Genomic DNA, 26,737 nt, shown 5'->3' on the forward strand with positions numbered 1-26,737 from the left:
GGGGGGGGGGGGGGGGGGGGGGCAGGTCTCATTATGTTGCCCAGGCTGGTCTTGAACTCCTGGCCTCAGGTGATTCTTCTGCTTTAGCCTCCCAAAGTGCTGGGATTACAGGCGTGAGCCACAGTGCCTGGCTGACTTTCCTCTTTTCTGTGTTTCTGAATGCATGGCAAGGGGCTGTCTCCTGCCTCCCACATAGATTGTTTTGGTGGTACTGGAGCCATTCCAGAGGTGTAGGGGGGCTCTAGGAGGCCAGAGAACTGAAGTTTTTTTGACTAGCACAATTATGCAGGCCTATATATTATATTCCAAATGCGTATTACAAGGGAAAATATCACTCTTGGATGACTTGATTAAACAAGGTGTCAACACATCAAATTTAAAGAAATATTTAGCTAGCTTTCTTCAAGAAATGCTGGAATGAAAAAAAAGAGTTCTTGCCGGGCGCGGTGGCTCAAGCCTGTAATCCCAGCACTTTGGGAGGCCGAGACGGGTGGATCACGAGGTCAGGAGATCGAGACCATCCTGGCTAACACTGTGAAACCCCGTCTCTACTAAAAAATACAAAAAACTAGCCGGGCGAGGTGGCGGGCGCCTGTAGTCCCAGCTACTCGGGAGGTTGAGGCGGGAGAACGGCGTGAACCCGGGAGGCGGAGCTTGCAGTGAGCTGAGATCCGGCCACTGCACTCCAGCCCAGGCGACTCCGTCTCAAAAAAAAAAAAAAAAAAAAAAAGAAAAAAAAGAGTTCCCAGCGTTTGTTCATGATTAGTGCTGAAGTGGCGTTTTCCAGCAGGCATTTTGGTATGGGTTTACCACTGATCATGTTAGGATTAGGTTAGATTTACATATGGTCCCTGAGAGACACTACAGAGGCCTCTGATCAACTGTAAACAGCCAAGAGGTAGTAGGGGATGGTTAGTGTGACCATATAATTTGTCATCCAATTTGAGAGTGAACACTGGGACATCATCTGTAAACCAGGACTGCCCCAGGCCAACCGGGAATATGGTCACTCTGGGTGGTATGGAAAGAGGGTTTATTTTATTTATTTATTTATTTTTTTGAGATAGAGTCTCACTCTGTCGCCCAGGCTGGAGTGCAGTGACATGGTCTCTGCTCACTGCAACCTCCACCTCCTGGGTTCAAGAGATTCTCCTGCCTCAGCCTCCTGTGTAGCTGGGATTCCAGGCACCTGCCACCTCGCCCAGCAAATTTTTGTATTTTTAGTAGAGATGGGGTTTCGCCATGTTAGCTAGGCTGGTCTTGAACTGAACTCAAGTGATCCACCCGCCTTGGCCTCCCAAAGTGCTGGGATTATAGGCGTGAGCCACTGTGCCCGGCCAAAAGAGGGTTGATTTTAAAATCAAACCATCTTTGGTCTGTATCCAACCCCACTGGAAGCCCTGGTTTTCTCATCAGGTCAGTGAAGGTGAGGATTGATGAGAGTGTAGTTAAAACACCCAACAAAGACCTTGGGGTTGTCACTGTGTTAAATTCACAGTAGCTGTAGTACTGAATTTTCCTTTTCATGGTAATAGCCTGAGAATGTAACGGTGCAGTGTCAGGGTGAAAACCATGTAGTCAAGTTACTCAACCTCTAGGAGCTACACTTTCTCATCTGCCTTATACTACTGCTGCTAACAGCAATAAGAAATAGAACATAGAAAAACAAAAAAAGCAATTACAAAAAAAACCCTAAACAACAATAAAAATGAAACGTAAAATATAGGCCAGGTGTGGTAGCTCATGCCTGTAATTCCAGCACTTTGGGAGGCCAAGGCGGGAGGATCATTTGAGCCCAAGAGTTTGAGACCAGCCTGGGTAACATAGTGAGAACCCTATCTCTCTCTCTCTCTCTCTCTCTCTCTCTCTCTCTCTATATATATATATATATATATATATATGTGTGTGTGTGTGTGTATGTACATATATGTGTGTATATGCATATATATACATGTCTATACACCTATATGTGTGTATATATACGTATAGACCTATATGTGTATATGTGTATATATATACCTATGTGTGTGTATATATGTATAGCTTTTTTTTTTTTTTTTTAATCTGGCTCTGTTGCCCAGGCTGGAGTGCAGTAGCATGATCATGGGTCACTGCAGCCTCGATCTCCTGGGTTCAAGTGATCCTCCTGCTTCAGCCTCCCATGTAGCTGGGACCATAGGCATATGCTACCACGCTCAGCCTAAATTTTGATTTTTGCGTAGAGACAGGTTGTCACTTTGTTGCCCAGGCTCAAAATATAGCTCTTACATTGAGTTGGGTACCATTCCCTATAAGGGCTTTAGCTATGTTAACTCGTTTAATCTTCACAACAGTTCAATGAGAGAGATGGTACTATTATCATCTTCACTTTTTAGAGAAGGAGAACAGATACAGAGAGATAAAGTAATCTACTTCAGGTCACACAGTTGGTCAGGATGGAGCCAGGATTCAGTCTAAAGGAGATCTGTCAACTTACCTACCACGGTAAGAGATGGTGATGTTTTTTTTTTTTTGTTTGTTTGTTTGTGAGACAGAGTCTTACTCTGTCACCCAGGCTGGAGTGCAGTGGCACCATCTTGACTCACTGCAACCTCTGCCTCCTGGCTTCAAGCAATTCTCCGGCCTCAGCCTCCCGACTATCTGAGATTACAGGCACACGCCACCATGCCTAGCTAATTTTTGTATTTTTTTTTTTTCTCGAGACAGAGTCTGTCTCTGTCGCCCAGGCTGGAGTGCAGTGGCGCGATCTCGGCTCACTACAAGCTCCGTCTCCCAGGTTCATGCCATTCTCCGGCCTTAGCCTCCCGAGTAGCTGGGACTACAGGTACCCGCCATTGCGCCCAGCTAATTTTTTTCTGTATTTTTAGTAGAGACGGGGTTTTACTGTGGTCTCGATCTCCTGACCTTGTGATCCGCCCGCCTTGGCCTCCCAGAGTGCTAGGATTACAGGCGTGAGCCACCGTGCCCGGCCAATTTTTGTATTTTTAGTAGAGATGGGGTTTCACCATGTTGGCCAAAGTGGGTCTTGAACTCCTGACCTCAAGTGATCTGCCCGCCTTGGCCTCCCAAAGTGCTGGGATTACAGGTGTGAGCCACTGTATTCGGCTGCTAGAGAGTGTCTTGGTTTTGGTGAATGGGGATGGTAATACCTAGTGGTGAGCTGACATTTACCACTATATTTATCGTCTACACGTGAATTACCCTTCATAGAGTGATTATAAAGATTAAATGAGGCCGGGCGCGGTGGCTCAAGCCTGTAATCCCAGCACTTTGGGAGGCCGAGATGGGCGGATCACAAGGTCAGGAGATTGAGACCATTCTAGCTAACCCGGTGAAACCCCGTCTCTACTAAAAAGTATAAAAAACTAGCCGGGCGAGGTGGCGGGCGCTTGTAGTCCCAGCTACTCGGGAGGCTGAGGCAAGAGAATGGTGTAAACCCGGGAAGAGGAGCTTGCAGTGAGCTGAGATCCGGCCACTGCACTCCAGCCTGGGCGACAGAGCGAGACTCCGTCTCAAAAAATAAAAAATAAAAAAAAATAAAATAAAGATTAAATGAGATAATACTTATCAAACATATAGTAAATGCTCAATAAATGCTAGTTGCTGTCTTAATATGTGTTCTTGGGCCGGGCATGGTGGCTGATGCCTGTAGTCCCAGCACCTTGGGAGGCCAAGGTGGACAGATCACTTGAGGCCAGGAGTTCGAGACCAGCTGGGCCAACATAATGAAACTGTCTCTACTAAAAATACAGAAGTTAAGAAGTTAGCCAGATGTAGTGCACACACCTGCAGTCCCAGCTACATGGGAGGCCTGAACTTGGGAAATGGAGATTCCAGTGAGTCAAGATCACGCCGCTGCACTCAGCCTGGGCAACAGAGTGAGACTGTCTCAAAAAAAAAAACAACCCCCCCCCCCACATAGTCTGTGTTCTTGGATTTGATAAATAACCTGTCACTTATTACTGAGCAAACTTGACATTACAAATCAGTTCATGCTTTGTGGGAACTGCTTTTCAGATTTCATCTGCTGCTTGTGGCTATGGATTCACACTGCTGTCCTCTAAGACCAAAGATATTACGAAAGTCTGGGGGATGGGACTCAACAAAGATTCTCAGCTTGGATTTCACAGGAGCCGGAAAGATAAAAGTGAGCATCCCTACCTTGTCTCATCTCTGCCGGGATTGGTCTGAGAAAGCTCTTTTTTTTTGAGACAGAGTCTCGCTCTGTTGCCAGGCTAGAGTGCAGTGGCAAGATCCTGGCTCAGTGCAACCTCCACCTCCCAGATTGAAGTGATTCTCCTGCCTCAGCCTCCTGAGTAGCTGGGATTACAGGCGCACACCATTATGACTGGCTACTTTTTATGTTTTTAGTAGAGTTGGGGTTCCACTATGTTCACCAGGCTGGTCTTGAACTCCTGAACTCAGGTGATCCACCCTCCTCGGCCTCCCAAAGTGCTGTGATTATAGGCGTGAGCCACAGCACCCAGCCCTCCCTTTGGTGTTCAAGAATATGGTTTCATAAACCAAACCATAGCAAAAAAATAGACGAAGACTTAAAGGGATGTTGTTTGAAACCATCTGGGCTAGATTATTTTTTAGCCTCTTTGGTATCGATGTTGAACCATCAGGCAAAGGGCAAGCACCTGGCCTTTGCAGATAAGTAAAGATGTTCTTTTGTGGCCTAAAAGAGATGACCTTTTTTTTCCTAGCTTGGAGACAGACAGCCTGAAGTACTCTGCAGTGCCTAGAATATGTTTTTTTGGGGAAAAGTCAGTGAAAACATTAACATGGAGGCTTTAGTTCAAATGTTTGAGCCTTGGATTGTAAAAATGTTAGAAATAACTTACAATGGCATTTTAAAAAGTAGACATTAGCCCGGCTAGGCGTGGTGGCTCACGCCTGTAATCCCAGCACTTTGGGAAGCCGAGGAGAGTGGATCACTTGAGGCCAGGAGTTCGAGACCAGCCTGGCCAACAGGGTGAAACCCCGTCTCTACTAAAAATATAAAAAATTAGCCGGGCATGGTGGCACGCGCCTATATAGTCCCAGTTACTTTGGAGGCTGAGGCACGAGAATCTCTTGAACCCGGGAGGTGGAGGTTGCAGTGAATCGAGATCATGCCACTACACTCCAGCCTGGGTGACAGAGTGAGACTGTCTGAAACAAACAAACAGACAAACAGAAAAGTAGAAATTAACTAAAAATTACTATGAGAACAGTATGAAATATTTCCTAGGCCAGGCACAGGGGCTCACACCTGTAATCCCAGCATCTGGGAGGCCAAGGTGGGAGGATTGCTTGAGACCTGGAGTTCCAGACCACCCTGGGTAACAGAGCGAGACCCTGTCTCTGAAAAAAAAATGAAAAAGAATTAGCTGAGCATGGTGGCATGCACCTATAATCCTGGTTACTCCAGAGGCTGAGGTAGGAGGATTGCTTGAGCCCAGGAGTTTGAGGCTGCAGTGAGTGGTGACTACGCCACTGCACTCCAGCCTGCGCAACAGAGCAAGACCATGTCTCTTAAAAAAAAAGGAAAAAAGAGGCCGGGCACGGTGGCTCACGCCTGTAATCCCAGCACTTTGGGAGGCCGAGGCAGGTGGATCACAAGGCCAAGAGATCAAGACCATCCTGGCTAACACAGTGAAACCCCATCTCTACTAAAAAATACAAAAAAAAATTAGCCGGGTGTGGTGGCGGATGCCTGTAGTCGCAGCTACTCGGGAGGCTGAGGCAGGAGAATGGTGTGAACCCGGGAGGCGGAGCTTGCAGTGAGCTGAGATCGGGCCACTGCACTCCAGCCTGGGGCATAGAGCCAGACTCCGTCTCAGAAAAAAAACAAAAAAAAAAGGAAAAAAGAAAGAGTTCCTAAAATAGGGAGGAAATTACCCAGAAATACATACTGGACAAACCTCTCTTTTTTTTTTTCCTGTTCCCTTGTTCACAGACAAATACATTTTACATAATTTTAATTGTAGCATATATTTTGTTTTCTGTCTTTTTTCATTTATTTTATATCAGATGTCTTTTTTTTTGTTTGTTTGAGATGGAGTCTTGCTCTCGCACAGGCTGGAGTGCAGTGGCATGATCTCAGCTCACTGTAACCTCTGCCTCCCTGGTTCAGGTGATTCTCCTGCCTCAGCCTCCTGAGTAGCTGGTACTACAGGCACCCGCCATCACACCTGGCTAATTTTTGAATTTTAGTAGAGATGGGGGTTTCACCATGTTGGCCAGGTTGGTCTCGAACTCCTGACCTCAAGTGATACACCTGCCTTGGCCTCCCAAAGTGCTGGGATTATAGGTGTGAGCCACCATGCCCAATCTATGTATCAGATGTCTTTTATAAGTCAGTATTAAAGTCTTTATTAGCTGTAAGATGTTACATTACATTTTTTTTTGAGTCAAGAGTTTCACTCTTGTTGCCCAGGCTGGAGTGCAGTGGCATGATCTCAGCTCACCGCAGCCTCCTCATTATTGCAGCCTCCTCCTCCTGTGTTTAAGCAATTCTCTTGCCTCAGCTTCCCGAGTAACTGGGATTACAGGCATGTGCTACCACACCCGGCTAATTTTGTATTTTTAGTAGAGATGGGCTTTCTCTATGTTGGTCAGGCTGGTCTCAAGCTCCTGACCTCAGGTGATCTGCCCGCCTCGGCCTCCCAAAGTGCTGGGATTACAGGCATGAGCCACTGTGCCTGGTCTGTATTACATTTTTTATACCTTTTATCCAGAGCAATTTTAGATGTCCAGAAGTGTACAGAGGCTGGGTGTGGTGACTCATGCCTGTAATCCCAGCACTTCGGGAGGCCGAGGCGGGTGGATCACAAGGTCAGGAGTTCAAGACCAGCCTGGCCAAGATGGTGAAACCCCGTCTCTACTAAAATACAAAAAATTAGCCGGGTGTTGTGGCAGGCGCCTGTAGTCCCAGCTACTCTGGAGGCTGAGGCAGAGAATTGCTTAAACCTGGAGGGGCGGAGGTTGCAGTGAGCCGAGATCGCGCCACTGCACTCCAGCCTGGGCGACAGAGCGAGACTCCGTCTCAAAAAAAAAAAAAAAAAAAGTATACAGAGTAGTATGATGTAGCATCACCAGCTTCAGGCGTCATCAACTCATGCCAGTCTTGTTTTCTTCATTTTTCCCACCTTCCCCCTCAATAAATTTGAAGCAAATTCCAACAGTTTAATTTTTTGAGGGGATGGGGGCCAGGGTTTTGCCCTGTCACCCATGCTAGAGTGCAGTGTCATGATCACTGCTCACTGCAGCCTTAACCTCCCTGGCCCAAGTGATCCTGCCACCTCAGCCTCCCAAGTAGCTGAGACCACAGGCATGCACCATAATGCTCGGCTGATTTCTGTATTTTTGTATATATATATATATATAGTTTTAAACCGTGTCTCGCTCTGTCTCCCAGGCTGGAGTGCAGTGGTGCAATCTTGGCTCACTGACAACCTCCGCCTCCTGGGTTCGAGCGATTCTCCTGCCTGAGCCTCCTGAGTAGCTGGGACTACAGGTGCCCACCATAATGTCTGGCTAATTTTGTATTTTTAGTAGAGACGGGGGTTTCACCATGTTGGCCAGGTTGGTCTCGAACTCCTGACCTCAGGTGATCCGCCCGCCTTGGCCTCCCTCCCGTGCTGGAATTACAGGCATGAGCCACTGTACCCAGCCAAGATTTCTTTAATAAGAAGACCAAGTATGCTTCCCTACCCCCTACTTCCCCCCTCCCCGCCGCACCCCGCATGAGGTCTCGGCTCTTTTTCCCCAGGCTGGAGTGCAGTGGCGCCATCTCGGCTCACGGCAACCTCCGCCTCCCAGGTTCAAGCATTTCTCCTGCCTCAGCCTCACAAATAGCTGGGATTACAGGCGCCTGCCACCACGCCCGGCTAATTTTTGTATTTTAAGTAGAGACAGGGTTTCACCATTTTGGCCAGGCTGGTCTCGAGCTCCTGACCTCAAGTGATCTGCCTCCCTCGGCCTCCCAAAGTGCTGAGATTACAGGCATGAGCCACTGCGCCTGGCCAGAAGACCAAGTATGCTTTTCTGGAACCTGCTTGTGTAACTCCCATGGCATGAGCTGGGAGTTGGGCTTCTGGTACTCGCTCTGCCCGTTACTTACCTGCCTTGATGAGTCTTTCCTACCTCCGACTCTGTTTTTTCCAGTGTAGTAGTGTGGAGTTGGACAGTATGATTCCCAGTGTTAGAAATGCAGGCCTCTCAATCAGTGTCCTGTGTCTTTTCCAGCGAGGGGCTATGAGTATGTGTTGGAGCCCTCACCCGTCTCCCTGCCTCTGGACAGACCTCAGGAGACACGGGTGCTGCAGGTCTCCTGCGGCCGAGCTCACTCTCTTGTGTTGACTGACAGGGAAGGAGGTAAGTTGACCTACTGAAGGGTGGTGGAAGAGTGTGGGGACCATTTCACTATGAACTGGAGCCTTCAGATCAGGCCTGAATGGCTTGTTTGATTGAACCACATCTAGTGAGTGAACCGTGGCATTTCCTGAGCAGATCGGTGGGATTGCTCAAGACAGCTGGGCACAGCTTGTTGATTCTTATGTGGTCCACTCTCAGGTTCTTGGAAAACCATATGTATTTATAAATATAACTGCACACAAGGCAGCCTGATCCATTTGCTGTGAAGGCACTGAACTGGGTGGTGTGTAGAGGTGGCTTTTTCTATTTTTTCTTTTTTTTTTTTTTTGAGACAGTCTCGCTCTGCTGCCCAGGCTGGAGTGCAATGGCATGATCTTGGCTCACTGCAACCTTTGCCTCCCGGGTTCAAGTGATTCTCCGGCCTCAGCCTCCCTAGTAGCTGGGATTACAGGTGGCCGCCACCACGCCCAACTAATTTTTGTATTTTTTGTAGAGATGGGATTTCACCACGTTGGCCATGCTGGTCTTGAACACCTGACCTTGGGTGATCCGCCTGCCTTGGCTTCCCAAAGTGCTGGAATTAGAGGTGTGAGCCACCATGCCCAGCCAAAGGTGGCTTTTTCTGTTGGTATTGAAAGAAGCTTGTTTGCTAACGTATCTTCTAAGTGGTTGGGGACTTTCAGAGTCTGGGCCCCTGGGTAACATGGCCCCTTTTTAGAAAAGGGGTTCTTTCCAGGGAAAGGTCAGTGTGAATTACATTTTTCACATTTCACATTCTTTTTTTCTTTTTCTTTTTTTTAATCTGTGACAAAGTCTTGCTCTGTCACCCAGGCTGGAGTGCAGTGGCAGGATCTCGGCTCACTGCAGCTTCTACCTCCTGGGTTCAAGTGATTCTCCTGCCTCAGTCTCCCGAGTAGCTGGGATTACAGGCACCCACCACTGCGCTCAGCTAATTTTTGTATTTTTAGTAGAGACGAGATTTCACCATATTGGCCAGTCTGGCCTTGAACTCCTAACCTCAAGTGATCCACTTGCCTTGGCCTCCCAAAGCCCTGGGATTAGTCATGAGCCACTGTGCCTAGCTTCAAATTTCATTTTCTGGCTGAGTGTGCTCTGTAGGAGAAGGCGGAGGTGGCATTTAGGAGCTCTTTCTAGAGGGGATTGGTGTTAAAGGCAGCCTGGTGACAGGTACAGGGAGTGCAATTCTAGCCTCAGAAGGTGGAATTCCCAAGAGGTGGATCTAGGGCCAGGAGGGGAGGGTGGATCTAGACCTCCACACGCCTTTTGGGAGTTTCTGCAGAGCCTAAGAAAGTTGGAGAAGGAAACCCAGGGGCTGTTGGAGGACGGGGGTGAGCTAACCAGGACGGGACCACCAGTGAGACCCCTTCCAGTCCTCACATTCTAGGATCCCACAAACCTGCAGAACTGATTTAATTGGTGGTGGTATTTTTAGTCTTCAGCATGGGAAACAATTCTTATGGACAATGTGGAAGAAAGGTGATTGAAAATGAAATTTACAGGTGAGTTCCCAGAAGGCCTACCCCTTCCCCATGTTGGGTTAAATGTCAAACATTTCTAGGGAGATGACTGTGGTAAACCCATGGGACGGTCAGAGGCATGCCTGAGAGGGGGCCGTGAGAACTCAGCAGAAAGCTGGGGGAGTCCTGTCTGTTTCAGGTTGAGTGCCATGCATTAGCTTGGTGGGAGAAGAAGGGGCGTGAGCATTGGTTTTGATGTGTAAAACTTCTTTGGATAAATTTTTTTTTTTTTTTTTTTTTTGGGATGGAGTCTTACTCTCTCTCCAGGCCAGAGTTCAATGGCGCGATCTCGGCTCACTGCAACCTCTGTCTCCCAGGTTCAAGTGATTTTCCTGCCTCAGCCTCCCAAGTAGTTGGGACTACAGACACACACCAGCACACCCAGCTAATTTTTGTAGTTTTAGTAGAGACGGGGTTTCACCATGTTGGCCAGGATGTTCTCCATCTCTTGACCTCACGATCTCCCCACCTTGGCCTCCCAAAGTGCTGGGATTGTGGGCGTGAGCCACCGCTCCCGGCCCTCTTAGGATGAATTTTTACAAATTGAGTTTTTATTTTATCAAATTGATTTTTAAACATTCCCCTTTATTTCCGGTTTTTTCATTTTATTCATTTTTTGTTTGTTTGAGACAGAGTCTCACTGTGTCACGCAGACTGGAGTGCAGGTGAGATCTCGGCTCACTGCAACTTCCACCTCCCAGGTTCAAGCGATTCTCATGTCTCAGCCTCCGAAGTAGCTGGTATTACAGGTGCCTGCCACCACACCTGGCTAATTTTTTGTATTTTTAGTAGAGATGGGTTTTCATCATGTTGGCCAGGCTGGTTTCAAACTCCAGACCTCAAGTAATCCACCCGCCTCGGCCTCCAAAAGTGCTGGAATTACAGGCGTGAGCCATCGTGCCCAGTCAATTCTTTTCATTTTAGTGTTTAAAAACATTTCCCTCTAGTTCCTTGTATGATGTTGGAGGGCCTCAATACCACTCTCAACTTTGGCCGCGTGTCGAAATCACCTAGGATTTTGTTTAGTTTTACTTTCTTTTTTTTTTTTTTTTTTTTTTTTTTTTTTTTTTTGAGACGGAGTCTCGCTCTGTCGCCCAGGCTGGAGTGCAGTGGCCGGATCTCAGCTCACTGCAAGCTCCGCCTCCCGGGTTCACGCCATTCTCCTGTCTCAGCCTCCCGAGTAGCTGGGACTATAGGCGCCCGCCAGGTCGCCCAGCTAGTTTTTTGTATTTTAGTAGAGACGGGGTTTCACCATGTTAGCCAGGATGGTCTTGATCTCCTGACCTCGTGATCCTCCCGTCTCGGCCTCCCAAAGTGCTGGGATTACAGGCTTGAGCCACCGCGCCCGGCCTTGTTTTACTTTCATGCCCAGGCCTGACTTGGCCTCAAATTTGACCTTGAGAGTTACCATAACAGTTACTGTGTGTGCGGAGGGGACAGACCATCAGTTGGGGTGACAGGGAAAAGGCTGCACAGTGCTTGTCGTGACCGCATCCCTTGCTTCTTCCCAATTTGTTCCTGGCTGTAGTGAAAATCACAGAGTCCACAGAATGCAGGACTTCGATGGCCAGGTGGTCCAGGTAAGAGAGATGGGCCAAGAGCTGCTTATTCTGTTCCTGGGGTGCTTTTGAAAAGTTGAGATTTGGGTCGGGTGATGGCAAATTTGTTAGGGGAATTTTCTGAATTAAATTATTTTAGTAAAAATTATAGCCTACCTACTATAGGCCAGGATTTATACTAGATTCTAGGGATACCAAGTTTAATAAGATTTTGGGACCAGACGTGGTGGCTCATACCTGTAATCCCAGCACTTTGGGAGGCCGAGGCAGGTGGATCACCTGAAGTCAGGAGTTCCGGACCAGCCTGGCCAACATGGCGAAACCCCATCTCTACTAAAAATATAAAAATTAGCCGGGTGCGGTGGCGCATGCCTGTAATTCCAGCTACTCAGGAGGCTGAGGCACAGGAATTGCTTGAACCTGGGAGGTGGAGGCTGCAATGAGCCAAGAGATTGCACCATTGCACTCCAGCCTGGACGACAGAGCAAGACTCTGTCTCAAAAAAAAGAGTTTTGGGGATGACGCTCTAGTGGGTGAACAAGTTAAAAAGCTCACTGAGGCCAGATGTGCTGGCTCACGCCTGTAACCTCAGCATCTGGGGAGGCTGAAGCAAAAGTATCACAGCACTTGCTGTATTCATGCATATATGCATTTAAATATTTATTATAGGTACCTACCATGAGCCAGGCACTATTCTGGGGATGTGAATAAAATGGAGAGCAAAATACAGCTGGCCTAGAACACCACAGCACTAATTATACTGTGATATGGCTTTTTGGTTTTATTTGAAAAAAAATTTTTTTTTTTTTTTTTGAGATGGACTCTTGCTCTGTCGCCCAGGCTGGAGTGCAATGGCACCATCTCGGCTCACTGCAAGCTCTGCCTCCCGGGTTCATACCATTCTCCAGCCTCAGCCTCCCGAGTAGCTGGGACTATAGGCGCGCACCACCACGCCCGGCTAATTTTTGTATTTTTAGTAGAGACAGGGTTTCACCGTGTTAGCCAGGGTGGCCCTGACCTCATGATCTGCCCGTCTTGGCCTCCCAAAGTGCTGGGATTACAGGCGTGAGCCACCGCGCCTGGCCATATTTGAAAATTTTTTAGAGGCAGGGTCTCACTCTGTTGCCTAGGCTGGAATGCAGTGGTGCGATCATAGCTCACTGCAGCCTTGAACTCTTGGGCCCAAGTGATCTTCTTGCCTCAGCCCCCTGAGTAACTGGGTCTACAGGCATACATCATCCTCGGCTAATTATTTTATTTTAAAGAGAGAGATTCTCACTCTGTTGGCCAGGACTCAAACTGGTCTCAAACCCTTGGCCTCAAACCATCCTTCTGCCTTGGCCGTCCAAAATGTTGGGATTATGGGTGTAAGCCACCATACCAGGCCTCCTTCACCTATTAGACTGAGTGACTTTGTACAAGTTACCGGACATCTCTAAGACTGTTTCTTTTTCTTTCTTTTTTTTTCTTTTTTTTTAGTGCAGTGGCACCATCTCAGCCCACAGCAACCTCCACTTCCTGGATTCAAGTGATTCTCGTGCCTCAGACTCCCGAGTAGTTGGGATTACAGGCATGCGCCACCACACCTGGCTAATTTTTATATTTTTAGTAGAGATGAGGTTTTACCATGTTGGCCAGGCTGGTCTTGAACTCCTGGCCTCAGGTGATCCACATGCCTCAGCCTCCCAAAGTGCTGGGATTACAAGAGTGATTCGCTGTGCCCAGCTGAGATTCAGTTTCTTACTCGGTGGTTTTGGATATTGACTTAGCACAGTGCCTGGTATAAAAATCGTTCAGTAGATGGCGTTTTCCATTAGGCAGTTAGAAAAATGAGTCTGGAACTGGGGAGAGTGGTTGAGACCAGAGATGACAGTGCAGAGGCCACAGTTAAGCATTGGGAGTGGCTGCCGTCTCCCAGGGTAGCATGAGGAGTGAGGAGAGGGGAGGGCAGGAGACAGACCCTGGAGAGAGATCCCAACAGCAAAGGGTCTGAAGTAGAGGCTGAGTGCACGAGCAAGGCTGGAAGCTGTGAGAGAGTAGAAGAGAGGGCTGGGAGGAGAAGGGTTATGGAGGAGGGGTGGTTCTTTGGAGATGGTGTGGGATGGACGGCAGAGCTCTTGGATTTGCCCCTTTGGAGATCTGCATTTTACTTTAACGAGCAGTTTCAATGCAGTGGGAGACTGGTGGATTGACAAGGAGTAAGATGAGCGTGGAGCAGCCTGCCTGGCCCATGCTCCAGGTCCCCAGGAGTGGCAGGCGATGGTGCTGGTCCTTCTTTGGATGAGGACACCAGGGTTCTAAGCATTTCTTCTCATCCCCCTTACCTCTGTCTGCTAGGTCGCCTGTGGTCAGGATCATAGTCTGTTCCTGACGGATAAAGGAGAAGTCTATTCTTGCGGATGGGGCGCTGATGGGCAAACAGGTAGAGTTCTTTTCATGCACTGGGGTCGTGAAAGTTCTCGGTCCATGTCATGTGGAGCTGTGAGCTGTAGGGCATTTATGGAACCCTTCTTCCTTTTTTTTTTTTTTTTTTTTTTGAGACGGAGTCTTGCTCTGTCGCCCTGGCTGGAGTGCAGTGGCCGGATCTCAGTTCACTGCAAGCTCCGCCTCCCGGGTTCACGCCATTCTCCTGCCTCAGCCTCCCAAGTAGCTGGGACTACAGGCGCCCGCCACCTCGCTCGGCTAGTTTTTTTGTATTTTTTAGTAGAGACGGGGTTTCACCGTGTTAGCCAGGATGGTCTCGATCTCCTGACCTTGTGATCCGCCCGTCTCAGCCTCCCAAAGTGCTGGGATTACAGGCTTGAGCCACCGCGCCCGGCACCCTTCTTCCTTAATTCAGCTCTTACCTCTTATCACTTTCTGAGGAACACTGTTCTTGGCTCCATCGCCCAAGCTGGAGTGCAGTGGTGCGATCACATCTCACTGTAGTCTCAAACTCCCAGGCTCAGGTGATCCTCCCACCATAGCCTCCAGAATAGCTGGGACAGCAGGCGTAAGCCAACAAGCCCAGCTTATTTTTTGTAGCAACAGGGTTTCGCCATGTTGCCCAGGCTGGTCTTGAACTCCTGACCTTAAGCAGTCTGCCTGCTGTGGCCTCTTGGTGTGCTGGGATTCCAGGTGGGAACCACTGTGCCCTCCTGTAATACTATTTTTTTTGCATCTCTTCCATTCCCCTCAGCACTGGCTCCCACAGAAATAAACTAAGAGAAGGCTGGGTGTGGTGGCTCACACCTGTAATCCCAGCACTTTGGGAGGCCAAGGTGGGTCGATCACTTGAGGTCAGGAGTTTGAGACCAGCCTGGCCACCATGGTGAAACCCTGTCTCTACTAAAAATATAAAAATTAGCCGGGTGTGGTGGCGCATGGCTGTAATACCAGCTACTAGGGAGGCTGAGGCAGGAGAATTGCTTGAACCTGGGAGGCAGAGGTTGCAGTGAGCCAAGATCTCACCACCGCACTCCAGCCTGGGCAACAGAGCGAGACTCCATCTCAAAAAAAAATGAACTGAGAGAGCATTGGGGTATCTTTGGCCACTCAACAGAGGAGTTCTGAGTCTTTTAGCAACAAGAACAAGCTGTTTGAGGCTTTTAAAAAGTTTTAAAAATTTTATTTATTATTATTATTATTTTTTTTCGAGACAGTGTCTCACTCTGTCACCCAGGCTGGAATGCAGTGGCGCGATCTTGGCTCTCTGCAAGCTCCGCCTCCCGGGTTCACGCCATTCTCCTGCCTTAGCCTCCTGAGTAGCTGGGACTACAGGCACCCGCCACCATGCCCGGCTAATTTTTCGTATTTTTTAGTAGAGACGGAGTTTCATTGTGTCAGCCAGGATGGTCTCGATCTTACCTCGTGATCCGCCCGCCTAGGCCTCTCAAAGCACTGGGATTACAGGCATGAGCCACTGTGCCCGGCCCCAGTCTTTTTACTATCTGCATAGTTTGTCTTTTTCAGAATGCCGTATAGCTAGAATCCTATAGTATGTAACCTTTTCAGATAGGCTTATTTTAATCAGTATCATGTATTTTAAGTTTCCTCCATGCCTTTCCATGGCTTGGCAGCTTACTGCTTTTTAGTGCCAAATAACAAACATTACATTGTCTGGATGCACTATGGTTGATCCATTCACCTGGTGAGGAACAGGCCCCTTTGAGGACCCCGGTTGAAGGCAGCAGTCTACAGTTCAATGTTCTGCCTTGGGTTGCTGCCCAGGGGTTACCCCCATAGCAAGTGCCGATAATGACATTTGCTTTTGGGCAGGTCCTGCCTGTCCTTTTCTCTGCTGTTTTTGTTTGTTTGTTTGTTTGTTTGTTTTTGAGACGGAGTCTCACTCTATCACCCAGGCCAGAGTGCAGTGGCATGATCTTGGCTCACTTCAACCGTTGCCACCCGGGTTTGAGTGATTCTCCAGCCTCAGCCTCCCGAGTAGCTGGGATTACAGGTGCCTGCCACCGCACCCAGCTAATTTTTGTAGAGACGGAGTTTCACCATCTTGGTCAGGCTGGTCTTGAACTCCTGACCTCATGATCCACCCACCTCGGCCTCCCAAAGTGCTGGGATTACAGGTGTGAGCCACCACGCCCGGCCTCTCTGCTGACTGTTAACCATGCCATTTTAAGTTCCCTGTTTTTTGGGAGTGGTGTTGGGGATGGCATGGGCTCTTAGAGATTTTCTTTATTTCTAGCAAGACCACCAGTGCATTAGAAATTGCTTGTTGTGATCAGGCAGGTGGCGCACACCTGTAATCTCAGCACTTTGGGAGGCTGAGGCAGGAGGATTGCTTGAGCCTAGGAGTTCGATACCAACCTGGGCAACATAGTGAGATGCTGTCTCTATTTCAATAAAAAAAAAAATTTTAGACCAGGCACTGTGGCTCATGCCTATAATCCCAGCATTTTGGGAAGCTGAGATGGGCGGATCACCTGAGGTCAGGAGTTTGAGACTAGCCTCGCCAATATGACAAAACCCCATCTCTACGAAAAATACAAAAATTAGCTGGGTATGGTGGTGCGTGCCTGTGATCTCAGCTTCTTGGGAGGCGGCTAAGGCACAAGAATTAAAAAATTGCTTGAACCCAGGAGGTGGAGATTGCAGTGAGCTGAGATCACGCCACTGCACTGCAGCCAGGGCAACAGAGTGAGACTCTGTCTCAAAAATAATAAATAAGTTGTATGAGCATGCAAATAAGCAGATTAGGATTTCCTTCCTTCTTTCCTTCCTTCCTTTCTTCCTTCTTTCCTCCTTCTCTCTCTTTTCTTTTCTTTCTTTTTTTATTTTTTGAGACAGTCTCACTCTTGCCAAGGCTAGAGTGCAGCGGCACAATCTCGGCTTAACTGGAACCTCTGCCTCCCAGGTTCAAGCAATTCTTGTGCCTCAGCCTCCTGAGTAGCTGGGATTACAGGCATGTACCATTATGCCCTGATAATTTTTGTAATTTTTTTTTTTTTAATAGAGACAGGGTTTTGCCATGTTGACCAGGCTGATCTTGAACTCCTGACCTCAAGTGGTCTGCCCACCTCAGCCTCTCAGTGTTGGGATTGCAGATGTGAGCTACTGCGCCCAGCCCAGATTAGGATTTCTGAGCTGATATTTGTTAAGTGCTTAAAACTGCACTTGGCATATAGTAAGTCTGTGTATGTGTTTGTTAAAAGAGCAAATAATTAAAAATCCGTCTTTTCCACTGTGTTAGGTCTGGGTCACTACAATATCACCAGCGCGCCCACCAAGCTGGGTGGAGACCTGGCAGGAGTGAACATTGTCCAAGTTACCACCTACGGTGATTGCTGCCTGGCCGTGTCCGCCGACGGAGGAGTTTTTGGTTGGGGAAACTCGGAGTACCTGCAACTGGCCTCTGTCACTGACTCCACACAGGTATGCGGTCACCGACGGCGTGGTGCTGGGAGGTTTGGAAACATTAAAATGTTAAGGGGCCGGGTGTGGTGGCTCACACCTGTAATCCCAGCACTTTGAAAGGCCGAGACAGGCAGATCGCTTGAGGTCAAGAGTTCAAGACCAGCCTGGACAACATGGCAAAACCCCATCTCTACAAAAAAAAATACAAAAATTAGCCAGGTGTGGTGGTGCATGCCTGTAATCCCAGGTACTCAGGAGGCTGGGGCATGAGAATTGAATCGCTCGGAGAGTGCAGTGAGCTGAGATCGCGCCACCGCCTTCCAGCCTGGGTGACAGAGCAAGACTCTGTCTCAAAACAAAGCAAATAGGCTGGGCACGGTGACTCATGCCTGTAATCCCAGGGGCCAAGTCGGGCAGATCACCTGAGGTCAGGAGTTCAAGACCAGCCTGGCAAACATGGTGAAACCCCGTCTCTACTAAAAAAAAATACAAAAATTAGCCGGGTGTGGTGACAGGTACCTGTAATCCCAGCCACTCAGGAGGCTGAGGCAGGAGAATCGCTTGAACACAGGAGGTGGAGGTTACAGTGAGCCGAGATTGCACCATTGCACTGCAGCCTGGTGGACAAGAGCAAGACTTCGTCTCAAAAAAAGAAAAAAAAGAACAACTAAAGGAATAAAGAATGACTACTCCATAGCAGGGCAGCCGCCCCACACTTTTTTTTTTTTTTGAGACAGTGTGTCACTCTCTTGGCAGGCTGGAGTGCAGTGGCGCAGTCTTGGCTCACTGCAACCTCCACCTCCCGGATTCAAGCAATTCTCCTGACTCAGGCCCCCGACTAGCTGGGACTACAGGTGCCGGCCACCATGTCCGGCTAATTTTTGTATTTTTAGTAGAGACGGGGTTTCACCATGTTGTCCAAGATGGTCTCGATCTCTTGACCTCGTGATCTGCCCCCCTCAGCCTCCCAAAGTGCTGGGATTACATGCCACACACTTTTAAGTGACCAGATCTCAGGAGGACCAAAGTGGGTGAGGTTAAACCATGAGAAACCACCCCCCGTGATCCAGTCATCTTCCACCAGGCCCCACCTCCAGCATTGGAGTTTACATTTTTTTTTTTTTTTTTTTTGAGACAGAGTCTAGCTCTGTCTCCCAGACTGGAATGCAGTGACCCGATCTCAGCTCACTGCAAGCTCTGCCTCCCAGGTTCACGCCATTCTCTGGCTCAGCCTCCCGAGTAGCTGGAGGCTGCCAACACACCCAGCTAATTTTTTGAATTTTTTTTTTTTTTTGAGACAGAGTCTCGCTCTGTCGCCCAGGCTGGAGTGCAGTGGCCGGATCTCAGCTCACTGCAAGCTCCGCCTTCTGGGTTTACGCCATTCTCCTGCCTCAGCCTCCCGAGTAGCTGGGACTACGGGCGCCCGCCACCTCGCCTGGCTAGTTTTGTATTTTTTTAGTAGAGACGGGGTTTCACCGTGTTAGCCAGGCTGGTCTCGATCTCCTGACCTCGTGATCCGCCCATCTCAGCCTCCCAAAGTGCTGGGATTACAGGCTTGAGCCACCGCGCCTGGCCTGTATTTTTTTTAGTAGAGACAGGGTGTCACCATGTTAGCCAGGATGATCTCCTGACCTTGTGATCCGCCTGCCTCGGCCTCCCAAAGTCCTGGGATTACAGGCATGAGCCACCGCGCCCAGCCAGGGTTTACATTTCAACGTGAGATTTGGGTGGGGACACAGATCCAAACCATGTCAATTGTGTAACTAATCTGTTTCGTCCCATCACTCATGTTCCACAATTACCAACTAACGGCCAATTCAAAAAATAGAGATATGATTCACACACCGTAATTCACCATTTTAAAGTTTACAATTTAGTGGATTTTAGTATTAACATATTCACAAAGCTGTGCAACTGTTACCACTATCTAATTTCAGAACATTTTAATGACTCCTCCAAACAACCCCATATTGCTAATGGCTAGTTTTTTGTTTATTTGTTTGTTGGTTTTGGTTTTGTTTTTTTTTTAGACATAGGGTCTCACTTTGTTGTCCAGGCTGGAGTGCTATCATAGCTCGCTGCAGCCTCGAACTCCTGGCTCCAGCAATCTTCCCAGCTCAGCCGCCCTAGTAACTGGGACTATAGGTGCACACCATCACACTCAGCTAATTTACAAAAAATTTTGTTGTAGAGACAGGGTCTCGCTTTTTTGCCCAGCCTGGTCTCAAACTCCTGTCCTCAAGCGATTCTCCCACTTCAGCCTCCCAAACTGCCGGGATTATAGGCATGACCACTGCTGTACCTGGCTGGTGCAGTGCTGCGGTTTGAGATTGCAGTGTGTTGTGATCATGCTGCTTTGAATAGCTGCTGGACTCCAGCCTGGGCACCATAGTGAGATCCCATCTCTAATAAATAAACATACTACATTCCTTGATATGATCAAATTTCTGACAACATACAGCAGGGTTTTAAATATGTGTTAATAGAGAAATCTGCACAAAGGGAAAGTAAAGGTCAGCTAATAAGATTTTAAAAAGCCTCCCCTGTGGTCAGGTACAGTAGCTAGAAGTGGTTGCAAATTTGGCTGTGAGCTTCCTAGTAGGGAAAGCAAAGAAGAAACATGGCCATTTAAATGATTCTTTGTTTCCGTAAGATAAACGGCAAATAAGGTGTTGGGGAGAAGTATGGCTCTCCCAGCTACCAAGGCCTGAGAGAAATGTCACTCATGGCCTTCCTGTGGGGGACAGATCCAGTGGCATGCCATTGTTATATATTGCCACATAACAAAAGGCCCCAATACTTAGCGGATTAAAACAATACACTTTATTTATTTATTTAGAGATAGGATCTTGCTCTGTCACCCAGGATGGAGTGCAGTGGTGTGATCACGGCTCACTGTAACCTCCACTTCCTGGGTTCAAGCGATTTTCCTGGCTCAGCCCTCTGAGTAGCTGGGACTACAGGCACTTGCCACCATGCCCAGCTAATTTTTGTATTTTTAATAGAGACGGGGTTTCACCATGTTGGCCAGGCTGGTCTCGAACTCCTGATCTCAAGTGATCTGCCTGCCTCGGCCTCCCAAAGTGCTGGGATTACAGGCATGAGCCACCACACCTGGCCACAGATGTCATTTCATGTTAACTTTGGTTGACATCTGCCTCCTCCACTAGACTACAACTCTCTGAGCGTGGAAACTGGGTCTCTTTTGCTTACCATTATACCCCAGCCCCTAGTATAATGCTTGGCATGTGATATTCAGGAAGCATCTCTGGAGTGAATGAATGAACTGGGACTCAGCTACTCTGTACCTAAGACCAGAACACTTCCCGGTCCTTACTGGTTTGCTTTCCTAACAGTGTGGCTCCTTTCTTTGGTTCAGGTGAACGTGCCCCGGTGCTTACACTTCTCAGGAGTGGGGAAGGTGCGACAGGCTGCGTGCGGTGGCACGGGCTGTGCAGTGTTAAACGGTGAGGCCTTCTTTCCGGTGGTTCATTGGGAAGCTGTAGGTAGATTGCATAGGGAGTGGTCAGTGTCCATTGGATTTGCAGGCTGTAGACCTCAGCCTCAGGAGGGTAATGTGGCTGGGTGTGGTGGCTCACATCTGTAATCCCAGTACTTTGGGCAACTGAGGCAGGAGGATCGCTTGAGGCCAGGAGTTCCAGACCAGCCTGGGCAACATAATGAGACCCTGTCTCTACCAAAAAGTGGAGAAATTAGCTGGAAGGCTGGGTGTGGTGGCTCACACCTGTAATCTCAGCACTTTGGGAAGCCAAGGCAGGCGGATCACCTGAGGTCAGGAGTTTAAGACCATCGTGGCCAACATGGTGAAACCCTGTTTCTACTAAAAATAGAAAAATTAGCCAGACATGGTGGTGCATGCTTGTAATCCTGCTACTCGGAAGGCTAAGGTGGGAGAATCACTTGAACCCAGGAGGCAGAGGTTGCAGTGAGCCGAGATCGCACCACTGCACTCCAGCCCGGGTGATAGAGCGAGACTCTGTCTCAATAAAAAAAGAAAAAGAAAAAATGAAAAATTAGCTCGGCATGGTGGTGCACGCCTGTAATCCCAGCTACTCAGGAGGCTGATACAGAAAGGTCTCTTGAACCCAGGAGTTCGAGCTGCAGTGAGCTATGATCATGCTACTGCACTGGGCAACAGAGCGAGACCCTGTTTCAAAAAAGGAAGGAACTATGGCCATGGGAAGATGTCGTTGGATTGAGCTCAGTCATTACAGGGTGTGAATAAAGTTCTTAACAAAAAGCAGATAGCCCGCTATTTATCTTTAGACACATGACCACAGAGCTGAGTCATCCTAGAGCAAACCTCTGGAGTGGAGAGCGAACTACTTCATTCCCCTCCTTTAACCGGGGCCCAGGAGACTCCAGCTCTGCCTTCTCCGGCCAAAAAATCAAAGGCAGATGGGAGAACAGCCTTTAGCTTTGGATAGCGATGAAATGTCTGGCACCACTGATGAATATTAAACTTTCTGTATCCAAAACATCATTTCTAAGAGTTTTAAGAATCTGGCCAGACATTGTTGATGTGTTTGGCTTTGCTCTTCCGATCAGTGCGAAACACAGAGCTGTCATTAGGGAGAGAAGACATCCTCCCTTCTCTGGTATTCGTATGGGTTTTCTGGCTGATTTATGCACTGATCCCCTCCAGGTTACTAACCCTCAAGATGTGGGAAGTTTGTGTTCTGAGCCAGGAGAGCTGGCGAGACAGACTCCCCCAGCAAGAATTTAAGCAGGGGAGAGTGAATTATTCTAAATCTCTGTCTGCACATTCTTGCCAAGCAAGGAGGAAAAAAAAAAGAACAACAACAAAAAAATTCGTGTGGATGTCATAAACCTTGGTGGTGTAGTTGGAGTTTCTGGTGAGGGAGGGTTCTTATTTGGATGGACTTGCTGACCCTTGTTTTTACTGTAATGTAGGAGAAGGACATGTTTTTGTCTGGGGCTATGGAATTCTTGGGAAAGGCCCAAACCTAGTGGAAAGTGCTGTCCCTGAAATGATTCCACCCAGTCTCTTTGGCTCGACGGAATTCAACCCAGAAATCCAGGTTTCCCGCATCCGATGTGGACTCAGCCACTTTGCTGCACTGACCAGTAAGTGACCAAGCCCAATGGCCCCGGTGTAAGCCCGGCAGAGGTTCTCTCTCTCTCTCAAGTTCAACCCCAAACTGAGGCAGCTCTCAGGTTCCACCCATCCAACAGAACGGCGCCTTTGTACTGATAACTCAAGCGAGGGCTAAACGAGAAGTTGTTTGCCTCGAGGTTGTATAATGTTTCCTGTTTTCCCCCCTGGAGTTTTGGGTTTGGTTTGTTTGGTTTGTGGGTAGGCTAATGTGAACATGCGTTTTCTCGAGAGAGCACCCGTCGGTGGTAGGAAGGGGCACCGCGAGTACGTCGGGTGCCGGAGGAAACCAGCAGAGGCTTGGCGGATCCACGGGTGGGTGATTAGGAAGTGATTGTGTGGGGCTTAATCCCACTACTCCCCGGCCGAGCCCAGACCCTGAGCTGACCCAGGATATGGGATGGCAAAAGGCCGATTTGTCACACTGTCCCGTGGTTTCACGGAGGTAAATCTACTGGTTTCTCCAAAGTGCTGGGGCAAAGAATGATGAAAGGGGAGAGCGAAATGGAGGTTTTTCCCAAAGGCCTGCCAGATTACAAAGCCACAGAATATCCGCTTACCCTGCAGGGTAAGGGTAAGGAATGTGTCCTTTTCTTGGTTAAATCTCCTACTCCACCACGGTTACTGTGGATTCAATTTGCTGCTCTCTAGTTGACTTGAATAGTCAAACTGTCCTGAATTAATTTCATTCTGTGATTCTCAAGTAAATTAGTTATTTCCTTGCAATTAGAAGAATCTTTTCATCTCATGGCAAGTAATTGTTTTCTTTTCAAACATCTGGGCCGGAACAGTCAGTTCGTGTCATCTTCAGTTGAGTTCTCTGGCCTCATTCCCACGTGGGGCCTGTCCCAGTTGCCTGCCCTCTGTACCAGGGTCCTAACTGCTATTCCCTTATTGTCTGAATTCCAGGCTTCAGAGGCCGTCAAACAGGCAGGCCTGGGTTGTTACGGCTGTCAGCTGGAGTTTTGTCTGGATCTAGGTTGAAGCACTGAAGTCGCAGTGGTCATGACTAAGCCAGAGAATTCCTTGCCACTGCCCCGCCAGAGCAGCCACTTGCATTTGCAGCTGAGTGTAGGTCTCATGAATTCTTTTTTCTTTTTTTTTTTTTTTGAGACAGAGTCTCACTCTTGTTGCCCAGGCTGGAGTGCAATGGCACGATCTTGGCTCACCACAATCTCTACCTCCCGGGTTCAAGCGATTCTCCTGCCTCAGCCTCCCGAGTAGCTGGGATTACAGGCACCCTCCAACATGCCTGGCTAATTTGGTGTCATGAATTCTTAAAGCTATTTTGATTTGGCAAGTAAGAGTCGTATGGACTAATTTTTGGAGAAACAAATATCTACTTTCCAGAAAGTTCTTAAGGCCTAAACTATGGGCAGCGTCATGTGTTTAGAAATCTGTGTGAAGTGTTTGATTAGAGCAGAGGCTTTTCTATTTGCCCTCATGCCATGTAGCCATTTCAGGTCACAGCAAAATGAAATTCCTTTCTGGATTTCTCCCCGAGACCCAACAGGCCTCCTTCTAAGGGTGAGTTACTGCCTGTTGGTAGACAAAGCGTGGCTGTCTTCCTGCCTGTGTGCCTGGCATTTGCAGATAGCCATCTGGGAATTGGAGTTGATTGGTTTATCCTGTGGTCTGCTAGCATTTTGGGGAGCCAGACCAAACTGTTCTGTTCAACACCCGAGGTCTAGCTGGATGCAGTGGATCATGCTTGTAATCCCAGCACTCCTCGAGCCCAGGAGTTCGAGACTAGCCTGGGCAACATAGTAAGATTCCGTTTCTACAAAAAATACGGAAGTGAGCTGGGTGTGGTGGTGCACGCCTATGGTCCCAGCACTCTGGAGGCTGAGGTGGAAGGATTGCTGCTTGAGTTTGAGACTTCAAGGCTGCAGTGAGCGGTGTTTGTGCCACTGCATCACAGCCTAGGCAATAGAGTGAGACCCTGTCTCAAAAGCAAACAAAAACACACACACACACAAACTATCTAAAGGTCTGAGTGTGGAGGACAAGGGGCACGCTCAGATCAGGGGAGCTAAGATAGCTTGTAATTATTCCGTACTTCATCAACCCCGGGTCTTGTAGTCTTGGCTTTTCCATGTCACTTCTTCTGCCTCCCATGACCCAAGCCTTTTGCCCGACAGCCGGTGGTGACATGGGCCCAGGAGTGCCCCAGCTGGTGCAGACAGAGTCCCACCTGAAGGCCGGGCTAGGAGAGGCCATCTCCTGGGTTGACCTCTTACAGCATCCTGTACTTTTCTTCCTGACAGTTTTACAGTTTGTAAACATAAATTAAAATCATTTGTCTGTTCCATCTCCAGCCTGTCCCCAGCTCCTGGAACACAGACCTAGACCCAGCACAAGCAGGCACTCGGTCATTAGATGCCCTGTGGCCAAATGCTCCCAAGATATGGACAGTCAATCCAGGAATGACAAATTGTCCTACTTTTCACTGTCAAATCAGGAAGCCCAGGGTGTCGCCAGGATTTGTGGAGGGCAGAGTTTGGTGGCACATGATTGTGGGCGGGGCACAAGGGGTGAGCAGAGTGGGCTGTGTGCACCAGTGACCTCCAGCCCCGTCCACTACCCACATACCCCAGCTCCATGCACCACCCCCAGCCCTGTCCACCACCCCCAGACCCCAGCTCCATGCACCATCCCCAGCCTCCATCTTCATTTACATGCTCCTGGGCGTGGACCTGTTTTCGATATGGAGACAGCATCTCAGACCCTTACTTTTGCCTTCAAAGACAGCATGAACACCTGGTGAAAGCTGAACAGTGGGCTCTGTAGGTATCTGGTTCTAGAAAGCCTGTTCTCATGACCCATCCTCTCCTTGGAGACTTGTTCTTCACACAGTGCCAACCAACCCGTTTTCCTCCCTATGCAGACAAAGGAGAGCTGTTTGTATGGGGCAAGAACATCCGAGGCTGCCTGGGAATCGGTCGCCTGGAGGACCAGTATTTCCCATGGAGGGTAAGGCTGACCGGGGCGGTCTCGAGAATGGATACTGAGAGTAGAGTCACCTGACGTCACCTCAGGCACCTCGCATGCAGCTGGGCCAGGACGAGGGCCACGGGACCTGCTCCCCCTTCCGGGTCCTGGCTACGCTCCTCCAGTGCAGCATGCCATGCCATAGCACACTCTGTGGTGACACCCATGAGATACCCGTGGGACATCTGCATGGTGTGATGGGCGGGGGAGTGACACCAGGCTCTCGGGGTGCAGGAGCTGGGTCAACCCATCCCGGCCTGCTGAGTGGGAGGTTGGAGGCAGTGGCTCACCCAAGCATCCAGTCCTGTAAGAAGCCCCATTGGAGGCCGTCCTTGGGGTGGATCAGGGAAACAGAGGCACGATGGTGCAAGGCTCTGGCAGGGTGCCGTGAGGCTCCAGAGAGGGGGAGATACTCGATGAAGTCGGCACACTAGGAGCTGTTTACAGAAGCCCACATAGGGGAATGCTTCACAATGAATTTAAAAGAAAGCAGGATGTTTAATATTTAGATGGTCCAACCGCAGCCATGAAGTGAAAAAATACAGTCGCTTCCTTAGGGGCGGTAGTATGCAATTAGACAAAAAGGCTCCTTCCAGAATTACAGGGGAAGAGAGACTCGTTCTAAAATTGTAGTTTACCTTTGCGTTGTTTACTAAGTCAGTTCTTTAAGGCATTCTAAAAAAGGAGGTTTTTGGGGTTTTTTGAACATGAAACATATGTTCATGGTACAAAAAAATATACTATGGAAAATAAGTCTCCCACCACCCAGTTTTGTTCCAGAGTTTTTGTTCCAGTTTTGGTCCTGGTTTCTTTTTCTTTTTTTTTTTTTGAGACGGAGTCTCGCTCTGTCACCCAGGCTGGAGTGCAGTGGCCTGATCTCAGCTCACTGCAAGCTCCGCCTCCCGGGTTTATGCCATTCTCCTGCCTCAGCCTCCCGAGTAGCTGGGACTACAGGCGCCCGCCACCTCGCCCGGCTAGTTTTTTTTGTATTTTTTAGTAGAGACGGGGTTTCACCGGGTTAGCCAGGATGGTCTCGATCTCCTGACCTCGTGATTCGCCCATCTTAGCCTCCCAAAGTGCTGGGATTACAGGCTTGAGCCAGGTCCTGGTTTCTTTATGTTCTTTTCCAGAGATAGTCTCTGCATAGAAACTCGTATGCGTGTGTGCGTGTGTGCGTGTGTGTGTGTGTCTGTGAGTGCATCCATGTGTGTGCAGTATGCATATGGGTGTACTTTATCAGGTTGCATTTTAATTTGTTTTGAAATTGTGAAAAGCAATTTTTTTTTTTTTTTTTTTTT

At 48.7% G+C, this 26,737-nt stretch overlaps 1 protein-coding gene across 1 annotated transcript in view; it reads left to right on the top strand.

Annotated features, from left to right (window-relative positions):
* Positions 1–26,737, top strand: part of RCC1L (RCC1 like) — a 58,404-nt gene that overhangs the window by 21,115 nt on the left and 10,552 nt on the right. The window contains exons 4-13 of the mRNA XM_017849888.1: positions 892–898; positions 4,018–4,147; positions 8,236–8,364; positions 9,818–9,884; positions 11,431–11,482; positions 13,799–13,883; positions 17,148–17,329; positions 20,691–20,778; positions 22,247–22,420; positions 25,336–25,421. Coding sequence (XP_017705377.1) covers positions 892–898; positions 4,018–4,147; positions 8,236–8,364; positions 9,818–9,884; positions 11,431–11,482; positions 13,799–13,883; positions 17,148–17,329; positions 20,691–20,778; positions 22,247–22,420; positions 25,336–25,421 — 1,000 coding nt within the window. The remainder of the gene's footprint in view (positions 1–891; positions 899–4,017; positions 4,148–8,235; positions 8,365–9,817; positions 9,885–11,430; positions 11,483–13,798; positions 13,884–17,147; positions 17,330–20,690; positions 20,779–22,246; positions 22,421–25,335; positions 25,422–26,737) is intronic.

Source organism: Rhinopithecus bieti, unplaced genomic scaffold (genome assembly GCF_001698545.2).
Source record: "Rhinopithecus bieti isolate Rb0 unplaced genomic scaffold, ASM169854v2 scaffold_31823, whole genome shotgun sequence".
In the NCBI taxonomy this organism is placed as follows: Eukaryota; Metazoa; Chordata; class Mammalia; order Primates; family Cercopithecidae; genus Rhinopithecus; species Rhinopithecus bieti.